The 13,381-nt window shown below is 38.5% G+C and overlaps 1 protein-coding gene across 1 annotated transcript in view; it reads right to left on the reverse strand.

Moving 5' to 3' along the window:
- The window catches only part of tomm70a (translocase of outer mitochondrial membrane 70 homolog A (S. cerevisiae)), a 93,548-nt gene that overhangs the window by 45,435 nt on the left and 34,732 nt on the right, over window positions 1-13,381 (reverse strand). Inside the window, exons 6-7 of the mRNA XM_028799842.2 lie at window positions 6,554-6,761; window positions 4,831-4,965 (exon numbers count right to left, since the gene is read on the reverse strand). Coding sequence (XP_028655675.1) covers window positions 4,831-4,965; window positions 6,554-6,761 — 343 coding nt within the window. The remainder of the gene's footprint in view (window positions 1-4,830; window positions 4,966-6,553; window positions 6,762-13,381) is intronic.

Here is a 13,381-nt window from a genome sequence, read left to right on the forward strand (position 1 = left end):
AAATTAAGCTATCTTCGGCTACCTATATACAATACCACTGCGAAATTCAAAGGCAGTCTGAACAACTGGACAGGGGCATAATCAAGGTGATCATGAAAATATTTATCAGTTGTAACAATAAGCTTCAGAGGGGCCAAGTTATTAGTCTTTGTGAGGTCTTGGTCAGCCCAGTGTAGAGCAGCTCATGCTAGATACTGTATCTCACAAAAGTGAATACACCCCTCACATTTTTCTAAATATTTTATTATATCTTTTCATGGGACAACACTGAAGATATGACACTTTGATACAATGTAAAGTAGTCAGTGTACAGCTTGTGTAACAGTGTAAATTTGCTGTCCCCTCAAAATAACTCAACACACAGCCATCAATGTCTAAACTGCTGTCAACAAAAATCTCCAAATTGCGCCCGAAGTGTCAATATTTTGTGTGGCCACCATTATCTTCCAGCACTGCCTTAACTCTCTTGGGCATGGAGTTCACTAGAGCTTCACAGGTTGCCACTGGAATCCTCTTCCACTCCTCCATGACAACATCATGGAGCTGATCCTTCCATTTGAGGATGCCCCACAGATGCTCAATAGGGTTTAGGTCTGGAGACATGCTTGGCCAGTCCTGCACCTTTACCTTCAGTTTCTTTAGCAAGGCAGTGGTCGTTTTGGAGGTGTGTTTGGGGTTGTTATGTTTGAATACTGCCCTGCGGCCCAGTTTCCGAATGGAGGAGATCATGCTCTGCTTCAGTATATCACAGAACATGTTGGCATTCATGGTTCCCTCAATGAACTGTAGCTCCCCTGTGCCGGCAGCACTCATGCAGCCCCAAACCATGACACTCCCACCACCATGCTTGACTGTAGGCAAGACACACTTGTCTTTGTACCCCTCACCTGGTTGCCGCCACATACGCTTGACACCATCTGAATCAAATAAGTTTATCTTGGTCTCAACAGACCACAGGACATGGTTCCAGTAATCCATGTCCGTAGTCTGCTTGTCTTCAGCAAACTGTTTGCGGGCTTTCTTGTGTATCATCTTTAGAAGAGGTTTCCTTCTGGGACGACAGCCATGTAGACCAATTTGATGCAGTGTGTGGTGTATGGTCTGAGCACTGACAGGCTGACCCCCCCACCCCCCCCACCCCTTCAACCTCTGCAGCAATGCTGGCAGCACTCATACATCTAATTTCAAAAGACAACCTCTGGATATGACGCTGAGTACGTGCACTCAACTTCTTTCGTCAACCATGGCAAGGCCCGTTCTGAGTGGAACCTGTCTTGTTAGGGCTCATTTATACTTCACGCTCAGAACATGTACGCGCTCGCATCATGGCCGCCACGCGTTCTGAGCGTTCATTTGTTGCGTCCTCTGAGCGGTCCTCAGAAATTAACGCAACACGTGCGCGAGTTGCAGTATCAGCAAAAAGTCGGGGGGCACAGTGTGCTAAAAGTTTGAATGTGACGTCAGAGTCTCTGTTTACTATCTACATGTGACAGAAAGTCGCTTTGCGGATCCTACGAGATCGGTGTGCGCGCTTCGATATTTGATAAATGGTTCGATGTGGTGAAGCAAAATGCAGACATACAGATGTATTCATGGTGCTTTTATATTCAAGCGTTGCATATTCCCGATCGTATTGACACGATACGTTTTAAAATTCTCACATACTGTGCCTTCTTTTTTTCTAGGGCTTCCTCTGCTCCTGACAGTAGCGAATCACCAGCAATAGATAGTCATTCCGCGCACATTAAATGTATGATAATCCAACTCTCTGCACATTTAGAATCCTTAGATTTATACTTGATATCACTTTCATGATGAAAAGCATTGAAGTATGTATATTACATTTTACACATAAATCAGTAATTTCATTTAAATAATGAATAATGTTAATAGGACTGAGTGGTGGCACTGAGGCTAGGGATATGCACTGGCAATCGGAAGGTTGCAGGTTCAAATCCCGTAAATGCCAAAAGGGATTCTGCTCTGTTGGGCCCTTCAGCAAGGCCCTTAACCTGCAATTGCTGAGCGCTTTGAGTAGTGAGAAAAGCGCTATATAGATGCAAAGAATTATTTTTATTATAATTACAAACATGGGGTGACACAGTGGCGGAGTGTTAGCGTTGCTGTCTTGCAGGGAGTCACGTCGCTGATATTCCCTGCCTGGAGTTTACAAGTTTTCCTGCTGGGTTTCCTCAGTGTGCTCCAGTTTCCTTGCAAAGATATACAGATTTGGGGATTTGGTGCCGCTAAAATGATGCTAGTGTATGTGTGTGCTTGTATTCACCTTGTGATGAGCCAAGGCATCGTCCAGGGATTTTTCTCACTCGTGCTCAGTGCTTGCTGGAATGGACACATCCCTGAATTTAATCAATAAACATCCTTTTCAGAGATATTGCGGTAAGGTGTCATCGGAATTTAATGGGTGTTCTAGGCAATTCACAACACAGAGAAGCCGAACATGTTCTCACCGTGATAATATCTCACGCTGCCACCTGGCTGATTCCTCCAGATTTAAGTAAAGTACGCGTGCAAGTATAAACACTTCAACGCTTACATAGCAGGAGCGTCCGCTGCAGCATGCGTCGCGTGAAGTATGACTCCGGCCTTAAACCACTGTATGGTCTTGGCCACCATACTGCAGCTCAGTTTCAGGGTGTTGGCAATCTTCTTATAGCCTAGGCCATCTTTATGTACAGCAACGATTCTTTTTTTTCAGATCCTCAGAGAGTTCTTTGCCATGAGGTGCCATGTTGAACTTCCAGTAACCAGTATGAGAGAGTGTGAGAGCGATAACACCAAATTTAACACACCTGCTCCCCATTCACACCTGAGACCTTGTAACACTAACAAGTCACATGACACCGGGGAGGGAAAATGGCTAATTGGGCACAATTTGGACATTTTTCACCCCATCAATGCCCTTTATTGTTTCTATAAAAGCATTTCTGGAATCTATTCCAGAAGCTCACTGGAGGAGCAAGTGGACAGTGCTTAGTTGGATGTACAAGACACCCCCTTAGTACTTTTATGCATCCTAGCTGCATACTTATTTTGGTCCCACAATACAATCCTTTGTTCAAACTCTAAAATTTCTTACTTTGACCCTTTTGCTTTCCTGTAAGCTGGACAGTTACTTTTGAGTTTAACTCTTGTTTTTGTTACAGATATGTATAATCTTATGGCTAGACTATTCCATGGACAAGAGTTTGGACCTTGGTTTATTACAAAAATTACAAAACATAAAATAACTTCTACATTATATAAACATGACAATTAACATTTCAATTAATACATCAAATGAGGGTATTTCAGGTCCTTGCTTTTGCTGTGACAAATTAAAATTTAACTAGTACAATGGCTGAAATAAAAGAGGAATCCAATATTTTCAGGTAAAAAACATTTGTACAATGAACAAATTTAAAATGCTTTCCTTTTTTTTTAATATCTAACAAAAGGCACAATTAAAAATTGAGACTCATCTGCTAAACAATTTCTCAAATGTGGGGAAATACCATGTGGAAAAAGCTGGCTTGAGTGTCTTAAAATGTGACTCATGACAGTGCATTTTGATTCTCTGACAGTTTTACACACAAATCAGAATGTTTTTTAGTTATTGTTACTTATCATTCATGCTCTACAAGAAATGCGCAACATGTTCTATCTGCTTGCATACACAATCTGACAGACACTGCAACAGCTTTTGTTGCTATCACTCCTGGAAATTTTGAAATAACTGGGAATGAAGGAACAGCTGTCCTGTGCATTTAATCTGTGTACCTTTCTACTCAAGCCATTTTGTAGCTTGCTAGAACATTCAGTGCTGAAACAAGTATCTGGAATAATTACCTTGTGATATCAAGTGCCAATGATTTGTTCTTCACTCCCACTTTCCTCCAACCAAGACCACCGCTGTTTATTTTTTTAAATAACTCATTCTACTCCACTTTGGTTTTCCCCAGCCTTAACCAACTAAAGTTTCACATCTAGCAAAGACTTTGAATGTGCCCAAAAAAATCTCTTGAAAAGGCTTACCAAAATCAGCATGCTGCTGATTAACAGACTACTTTGCTCACATACATATGGCAATTAATATTATAATAAAATATATTTATTTGCAGTATTCAAAACACACAAGGTCACATTTCAAAACTATTAAGCATTAGTAAATTACATACAACAGCCAAGAAATATTATAGAAATAACAGGAAAAAGTCTAACATGCAAAAAAAGCAAGTGATTGTGAGGATACTAGTATACAATGTGGTTTTTGCTGCTTTAATTAAATGTGTCATGGGCAGTAAATATGTTTATTAACCTAAAACAGTCATAGCATCGGAAATCTGGCGCTTTACCAGAAAACTTGCACAAGATGCAATCAATCTTTTGAGTTGTACAGTAGGATGGAAAAAATAATCTTCATAGCAAGCACAAAATATATTCAACAAGGAAGGTTTCTCAGGCTGAAAGCGTAAAAATAATGAGTCAAATTACTTTATGCTGTTGCAGTATCTCCCATGATTAAAGTTATGCCAATGGTGAGCTCACAATATGGCAAAATTTTCTAGATTCTGATTAGGCTAATCTGACATTTTCTGTGTTGTCGACAGCCAAGCCTGCTGCTGTGTAACATCTTCTCTTTCCACTTGCCTCTGTACAGTAATTTACTCTCATCATTAAACAGAAACACAAACCTCATATACTGGCTGGTGGCTACAAACCTTAAGAAGCTTCTAAGGAAGATTGGAGACAGTTGCACTAATTACGATGCACATAAGGAAAAGGAACATGAAGCACCACACATTACTGAGTATAGAAAAACTGCAGACTCACCTGGCCTCGGTGATGATAAACATCAGCATTGTGAGGGTCAATTTCAGCTGCCAAGTTGAAATCTTGTGTAGATAGTACAGGTAGCTGTTGCTGCATGTACATGCTTCCTCGTTTTATAAGAGCATTTGCACGAAGCTGAAAAAAAATGAAGTTGTGGGGATTAAAAACACTGATTCTTTGTATATGTAAACTAACCATAAAAATAAATAAAATACAAATTATATCTTTAATGCAATTTAATCCTTTCCCAAGTTTTTTTAAATGTACTTATATGTGCATGCAAGATACTTGTGCTACTCCTGGCAGCAAATTCTATTTGGATGGGATTAGTTTCACACTAGGAGGTGGGTTTAAAGTAATCATTCCTGGAGGATCTATGTCATTTTTAACTTTATTTGGAAAGAATTAATTTTTATACCAGGAGGTGATGTAAAGTCAGTGATTTACCAGCAGTGCATTACTCTGTACCAGCATTTATCTGTTCCCTTTAGTTAATATACACATACCGTTAGTTCAGATCATATATCCTCTTGGGGACAAATAAAGTTTCACCTATTACCAACAGTTATTTATAAGAATGATATGTCCATTTGTGCCACTAAGGGAGACAGTCTGGCTCCTACCGACTTTTCTATATAAACTGTGTACATCAGCATACCGATAGACCTTTGAGCAGATATAACACTACCTACTCCCTGTTATTCAGCGTGCACAACGAGGACACAGATAGTTCTTCCCACTAGTCTATCATCTTGTGCTTACTGCTGGCCGAAGTACCGATGGATCATTTTTCTCGACTTACAAATATTCAGAGGCACTCTGTCTAGTCTTCAAGATCTCCTTGATACCCTTTCGCTCATGCATACCAGTAATGTTTAACAAGGTAACTGCTTTACACAAAAACCTGCCCAAAAACATCCTACAACCCACCTCCATGGGTATGCAGCTTAAACTCCAGCCTTGCCTATGGTATTCGGACTCTGTTTTCCTTAAATTTTCTTTTACTGCTCATTGAAATTTCATGTCATCTTCCCAGGTGACACTCAGCTAAAACAAAACAACATGCTTTGCTAGTTCAGACCACAGAAGTACTGTATATCTGACCCAAATATTGTTTTTACAGTAATATCTGGAAATATGACTGCTTTCCAAAGTCAGCATTGTGCTGCCACACTGTTGTGAGGAGACTTGCTGCTGGTTTATTCAGAGATGATATCTTCCTTGCCTTGATGAAAGTAAATGACCAAGTCACAGGATACAGATGCTCACTGTAGGTGATGCCTTTACACATAATATTTGCATTAATGATCAACATGCCAAAAACACCACCCTTCTTTCAGCACTTTCAAGCAACATCATAAAATAATTCTTCACTATTCATTTTTTGGGGGTATTGTGGGCATGATGCTGTTGTGGCCTTACCCATCAGAAACGATAATGTACAAATCAGGGAAATCTATCAATATAAGAAAGTTAATTTTTGAGCACAGTGCTGCAGTATATATTATATATTATACAGTTAAACCTATTGTACGTTTCATTAACTCAATTTAAACAGCATCAACAGTAGTCGATTTAGCCTGAATGAACTATCCTCTAACCCAGGTGAAATGTTCTACTAAGCATACTATTACAATGTAAATTGATGTGTAAATATAAAGGGGGCTTAAGATAAATTTTCCAATATGTATTTAAATATTTACAATTTCCAGCATATCATCACCTTGACATTGGCATCCTCCATACTGATGACCTGGTCAAGATCCGGCTTAGCAGCTGAGGCATTGCCAATTAAAAGATAAAAAGTAGCTCTCAGTAATAGTGCTTCAGCAGTGTACTTCCCATGTGAATCTATTTCTTTAGTACATTCAGTGATGATTTTATCATAGTTTTCCTCCTGCATGAACTGCTTAGCCTTAAGGTAACCCGACCTGCAGGGGAAAAAACAAAAAGGAAACTGAAACTAAGGAGGCTATTTTGATAAATAGAATACACAATAAAATGATTCTTAGAACAATCATCAAAAACACTGTGGGAAAGCAGTTTCAACAATTTAAAGTAACAACTTTATAGTTACTTGCTGTTTACTAAGAGTATAAAACATGCATGCTATCATATTCTCTCTCTCTCTTTACTGACTCATTAAAAATAAATACACAGTGCATTAATTAAACAATTATCCATATCTTTTTTTAATCTAGATATTCATAATTGTTACTAAACAAGAGCAGAATGAATGCTATAAGGTTTAAAAGTGCTTTGGAGATTGAAAAAGTGTATTGGATAGTTTAACACAGGGGTAGGCAACGTCGGTCCTGGAGTGCCACAGTATGTGCAGGTTTTTGTTCCAACCCAGTTCCTTAACGAGAACTCAATTATTGCTGATGAAGCACATATTGCTTAAGTGACATTTTAATGCTTCATTTTAGTGGTCTCGCTTGTTAAGGTTCTCCAACCTTAATTGCTTATTTCAATCTTAAACTGCTGCATTCAGTGTTTTAATTGCTCCTTATTAGCAATAAGATGTAAAACAGGGGTAGGCAATGTCGGTCCTGGTGAGCCGCAGTGGCTACAGGTTTTCATTCCAGCCCAATTGCTTAATTAGAAACCAATCATTGGCAATCTCAGACCTTATTTAATTTTATGGCTTGTTAGTCTGTGCAATGTAAGGCTTTTATATCGTAGATTTTTTTCCTTTCCAAGGATATCATCCAAATGATTTGAAGCCTAAAACAGATCATTTTCAGTCTGTCACATTTTTCTATTAAGTGTTTTATTAAATCAAACCGTGCATGATGAACACACACAGATGTAATTGGAAAAAAGCTAGCTGGAGAACTGCTGGCTGCTTTGTCTTTTACATCTTATTGCTAATAAGGAGACAATTAAAACACTGAATGCAGCAGTTTAAGATTGAAATAAGCAATTAAGGTTGGAGAACCTTAACAAGCAAGACCACTAAAATGAAGCATTAAAATGTCACTTAAGCAATATGTGCTTCATCAGCAATAATTGAGTTCTCGTTAAGGAACTGGGTTGGAACAAAAACCTGCACATACTGTGGCACTCCAGGACCGACGTTGCCTACCCCTGGTTTAACACATCATCAAGACTTTAAAAATAGGATACCACACAGTTCTTACAACTAACTAAAAGCTTTTAAACATAAATCTTCTAAATTTAGCAAATATATAGTTGTTCAAAATGTTCAGAAACTTGCCATGTTTCAGTTTGTACAGTTCAGAGGTAGTGTTAAATTCCTTTCATTTAAGGATCTAGTAAAACAGTGAATTTGATTATAGATACCCAAACTTTGGCATACAAACCTTGATCTCTAAGGATTTCAACTGTGAAATTTATAAATTTCAGTGTAGGAGGAAAGTGATGTCTTATAGACTGCATATTATATTACTTAAAGCACTGAATTAATTTATTACCTAAAACAATTCCAAATCTCCTAAAGATGTTAATCTACTGCACTCCTGTTATACCACAACAGTTTTTCATATGATGGTGCACACAAGAAAGCATGCAAAGACAAAATTCTAATGGTTGGCTCTCAAAAATTGCATGTTTGACACACCTCTGTTACTAACGATGTTTCTGTTTAACTGGCAGAAATAGAAGAAAAACAAACTGGTTAGCCTAATGTGCTTTCATAAATGAACTGTGTTAATCAGGTCAGATGAAAGTGAAACTCAAGCCTTCCCCACAATGCTCTCTCATTTAAAATGTACAGAACACTAAATCCAAACAGTTTGGAGGATTGCATTATTTATTTTATTAAAAACAGTAAAATATTGTATGTCAGATGGTTTTGAACAAGTGCACTGCTACTTAATGCAAGTCTTCAAATTCAAACAGTTAACAAATGACTCTTTTAAACCATAGTAATGATGACACTTCATGTTGATTAGATAATTACTTAAACATAAAGCTTATTTAATTACTATTGGCACCCTGATAAAAGTGGAATCCAAAGCGTCTTAATAAACAGCAGATCAATCCTTTGGTTTCAATGAATATACAAAACTAAAGCCTATTTATATAGCAAAGTGATAACAAGGGACCTGGATGAAATGCTACATCACTACAGAGTACACTTGTGCAAAAACCCAATTGCACTGAACTCTATGCTAATTTAAACATATTAACCTAAAACAAACATGGTAGGGATGTGAGAGGAAACTAGAATACTTGTACCACACTCATGCATTCCTTGGAGAATGAGGTAAAACTTAATAATTAACCTTAAAATAAAAGTAGCTCCATAGACCTGTGAAGTAGAAAACCTGTGTAGCTCAAACTAACAAAATGCAATCTGCAATAAAATTTGCATACATGTTAAAATCTATGAGTCAGTGATGGAGAAATGCATTGTTTCATCATATCTAGTCGGTTTTCCCATTACTCTGAAAGGGTTGCAAAAAAAAAAAAAAAAAAGTGGTTCATGAGAAAAAGGTTTGTCAAAGTACATTGGAACTTCAACTGTAACTAGTTTATATGGTCATGAGAGATCAAAACTTAAAACACCTCCCAGTGATGCCATCAACACGTTTTGGATCATAGAGTCATGCCTACACGTTCACCTTGAAATACTGTGGCAGACTGCCAATGTTTTAGGATTGTCTTATTCACAATGACCCTGGAGTGCTTATAAAGATCAACAGCATTATGAAGTACTAAAATATTATGGTTACGAAACTTAGCATGCCTTTTTAAGAAAGGTGTAACATACACAAAACTAGTACCTAATAGTACACATTTGACATAAAACACTTTTAACTGCTACACTGAAAGTGTCGAGTAAAAGAAAACGGACACCTCACTCGGTCAATATAAATTTGTAGCAGTGCCACTTAAGAACTGCATCTCCCAGCAGTCCCTGCTGGGGTCAAAGGTAGCCACAGGCAGTTAAAAGGAGGGCAGAGGGCAAAGAGGAAAAAAGTTTTGTTTTGGTTTGTTGCGGTTATTTGTCGTCTCTCCTGCTGTTATTGGAACTCTAATCATTTTGTCTTGGACTGTATTCGTTTCTTGGGGTCTGGATTGTCTGTCTACCTGTGCACTGAGAGCTGTGTTGGATTATTTGGTTTTCCGGAAGAGTGGAGCGCTCCTGAATCAACCATCAACCATCAACCTCATCAGTAACTACCGGTAGGACTGTATTTTTCCTTCTCCATTTCAACATACAGATCGCTGGACTTAACTTGGTCCCTTTTCGTCTTCATCCTGTTTGGTATATATGGACTTTGCTGTGTGGTGTTTGTGTTTATTGTGTTTATATGTAATATCGCCGAAGGGGTTAGGGGTGGTATTACTGTTTTCATTAATTATTACGGGTCATTATATTTGTAATTGTTTGCCTTTCCCAGTGTGCTTTATTGTCTCTGTTGTGAGTGTGTGTGGGTCGATCCAAGGCTGGGGACGTTCCTGGGATCTCTGCTATTAAAATAAATAAATCACCGTCATCTTTGACGGTGTGAATCTTAGCGGCCCCTGACCACTACAAATTGTTCTACAAAAATACAAAAATATTGCAAACAGTATAGGAAAAGCAGTGCCAAAGGATGCTTTACCCAGCACGTAACAGTGGGAATCAGATCATATTTGCAATCTTGGTTTTTAAGAAGAAAACAAAGAAAAACAGCCTCACACATCAACATAGCTTAAAATACATTCTTTTATACTGCTTTTGTAATGTTCACTGTTTGTGGCTCTGGTGGACACTCCAACAAGCAGGCTTATGAAATTAAAACTTAGCTGATCAAGTTTCACTTGAATTAGCGTAGTCTTACAGTTGAGGTTAAAATGGTTCCCTAACACACAGTTGTTTTATTGATAACTCAAAAGGGGTCTAGGCCCAGCCTATTCAAATGGCGGCCCAAAGGCCACATGCAGCACAGAAGTCACCCAGCCTGTGGTCCTGCCAGAAATGCAAAAAAAAAAAAAAAAAAAAAACACATTTTGCAAGCCTTCAAAAATTTCAACATAAATTCCTACAGTAGTACAGCACTCTAGCACAGTATCCTAGCAACATTCAACCCACAATTCAGTGCGCTGTTGCGTGACAGTACACTTCAGTATGGTTGTACCGGCACCTGGGCCATGACAGTTGGTTGTGGCATTGACTACATACTAAATAATTTTATAATCAATTGTGTGCCGAGTCTTAGTTGTATTCCATCTTCATCAAGTGAGAGTGAACATGGGTTTTGTTACTTCAATGACAGCCTTGTTACTGATAAGCATCGTCTCCACACTTCCTTTGATATGATTGGTTGGCCCTCAACTCACATGCTTTGATCATATGGATTCATGGCTGTTACGAGGACAACTATTAGCACTTAACATCCAAAAGCAAAGAATAAATCAGAAAGACTGCATTTGGTAAAAACATGCAAAAAGTTTGAAATTTTCTTTAAAACTTAAGCACTGATTGCTTTAAGGGAGTACTTAACAATTTTTTTGTAGAATGTAGAACTCATTTAACCTGTGGTTAATATTCTTCAGTTTAAAAAATTCTGCATATGTAATTCTAAACTATCTAGCACAATATTATTCAGTACAGTACACCTATGCAGGTGGTGTAATGGTAGTGTCGCTACCTTGTAATAAGGAGATCATAGGTTTGTGTCCTGGGTAATCCCAGTGTGGAGTTTGCAAAGTGCTTTGAATAGCAAGTAAAGCGCTATATAAATGTAAAGAATTATTATACAGTGGTGCCTTGACTTACGAGTTTAATTTGTTCTGTGATGGAGCTCGCAACTCAAATTACTCGTATGTCAAATCAATTTTCCCCATTGAAATGAATTGAAATGCCATTAATCCGTTCCGGACCCCCAAAAAACACTGCAATTTTTTGTTACATGTTTTTAAATAAGAAAAACGTACTTATAAATAACGAATATTGTATAAAAACACAATACAATAGAATGTACTGCAATTAACTGGTTTTATTAAGTATAATGTACAGTATTTACCTTGGAGATCAGACGACTTGAAGATGCTGACGGAGGTGGAGGAGAAAGGCTGAACTGAATAACTGAATCTTATTTGCTGATTTTTACCCTATTCACCACGCCTTCCTCACTTTCATCTGCAGGGGTTTTCTCTTGTGACTTAAAGGCTCTGGGGTTTTCCGAATGATAAACTAACAGCAGTTTAATCTTGCAGTCGCCGCTCGCATTGGCGCACAGTGTGAGGGGTAGCCTATCCTTGTGGCCTGGCATCCTCTTCTCCTCTGCCGTTATACAAGTCCTCCTTGGCATTTTCTTCCAGAAGAGTCCTGGTCTCGTCACAGTTGAAGACTTGCTGGGGGATGTGTCCTTCAGCTCCTATAAATCCGGAAAAAGTTTTGAGGTAATCCTCAGCTGCCTTCATGTCCGCGCTCGCTGCCTCACCATGCCTGACAATGGAGTGAATGCCGGCCCTTTTTCAAATTCTCGAACCAGCCCCGACTGGCTTTAAATGGCTCGCCTGATGCCTTGTCCATCGAAGTGTCTGGGGTCTGCTGCAGCAAATCAGCGTAAATAGCTCGTGCCTTCTCACAGATTATAACCTCTGTCACAGTATCTCCTGTGAGCTGCTTTTCCGTCAACCACACCATCAGCAGCTTCTCCATATATTCATGGATAGATGTCCTCTGTTTAGAAATTATTTTTATGCCCTTGGTTGGCATTCTAGCCTTTATCGACTCCTTCTGCTTCAGTATGGTGCAGACTGTAAAAGTGCTACGCTAGTACTGTTTCGCCAAGTTGACTACACGCACACCTTGGTCATGTTTTTTGATAATTTCTTTCTTTAATTCAATGTACATCATCCGCTTCTTCTTCTCAGCACTGTCCTTCACACTCACTTTCTTCGGACCCATGGTTTTGAAAACGAAGTTTTGCAAAATAACTGCAAGCACAAATGTGAGCACAACACTGATGCTTCCATTGCAAGCTAGCTGCTTAAAGTAAACGAGTGAGACACAGGATGCTGGGCGGATGTTTCTGCACGAACTAGCGGTGGGGTATCTGAAGCTGGCTTGTAACATGAATTTTAGCTCTCAACTCAAAGCAAAATATCGGCCGAGAGATGGCTCGTATCTCAAAAAACTCATTAGTTTGTTAGGACACTCACAAGTCAAGGTACCACTGTACTTTCATTTATATTTTTCAATTTCAAATGTTATGTTTTTTCACTAAATAAACAAAACATGTAGCACTAGAACTCTACGCCACTATATACCTTCACAGTACCTCAAACTCTACAAACGCAATATGTACAGCACCACCTTTTTGTTTGCAAAAAAGTCACTACTGATAATCACACATGTGGTGATTTAAAACAACCCTGTTTCCTCAGTATGCAATAGACATTGTGTTCATGTGTATTATTCACTGTTACAACTTGTTATAGGTTTATGCACTGACAGCTTTGAGAGCATTGATAGTTCTTCTGTTAAATGCACTTTGTGATGTACCTGGATCATATAATACCAAAATATATATATTTTATTTTAGAAGGGAAACAAATGTTATTGTGCTTTTTGATTTTATGTACTCTG

Source organism: Erpetoichthys calabaricus, chromosome 4 (assembly GCF_900747795.2).
Source record: "Erpetoichthys calabaricus chromosome 4, fErpCal1.3, whole genome shotgun sequence".
NCBI classification, from domain to species: domain Eukaryota; kingdom Metazoa; phylum Chordata; class Cladistia; order Polypteriformes; family Polypteridae; genus Erpetoichthys; species Erpetoichthys calabaricus.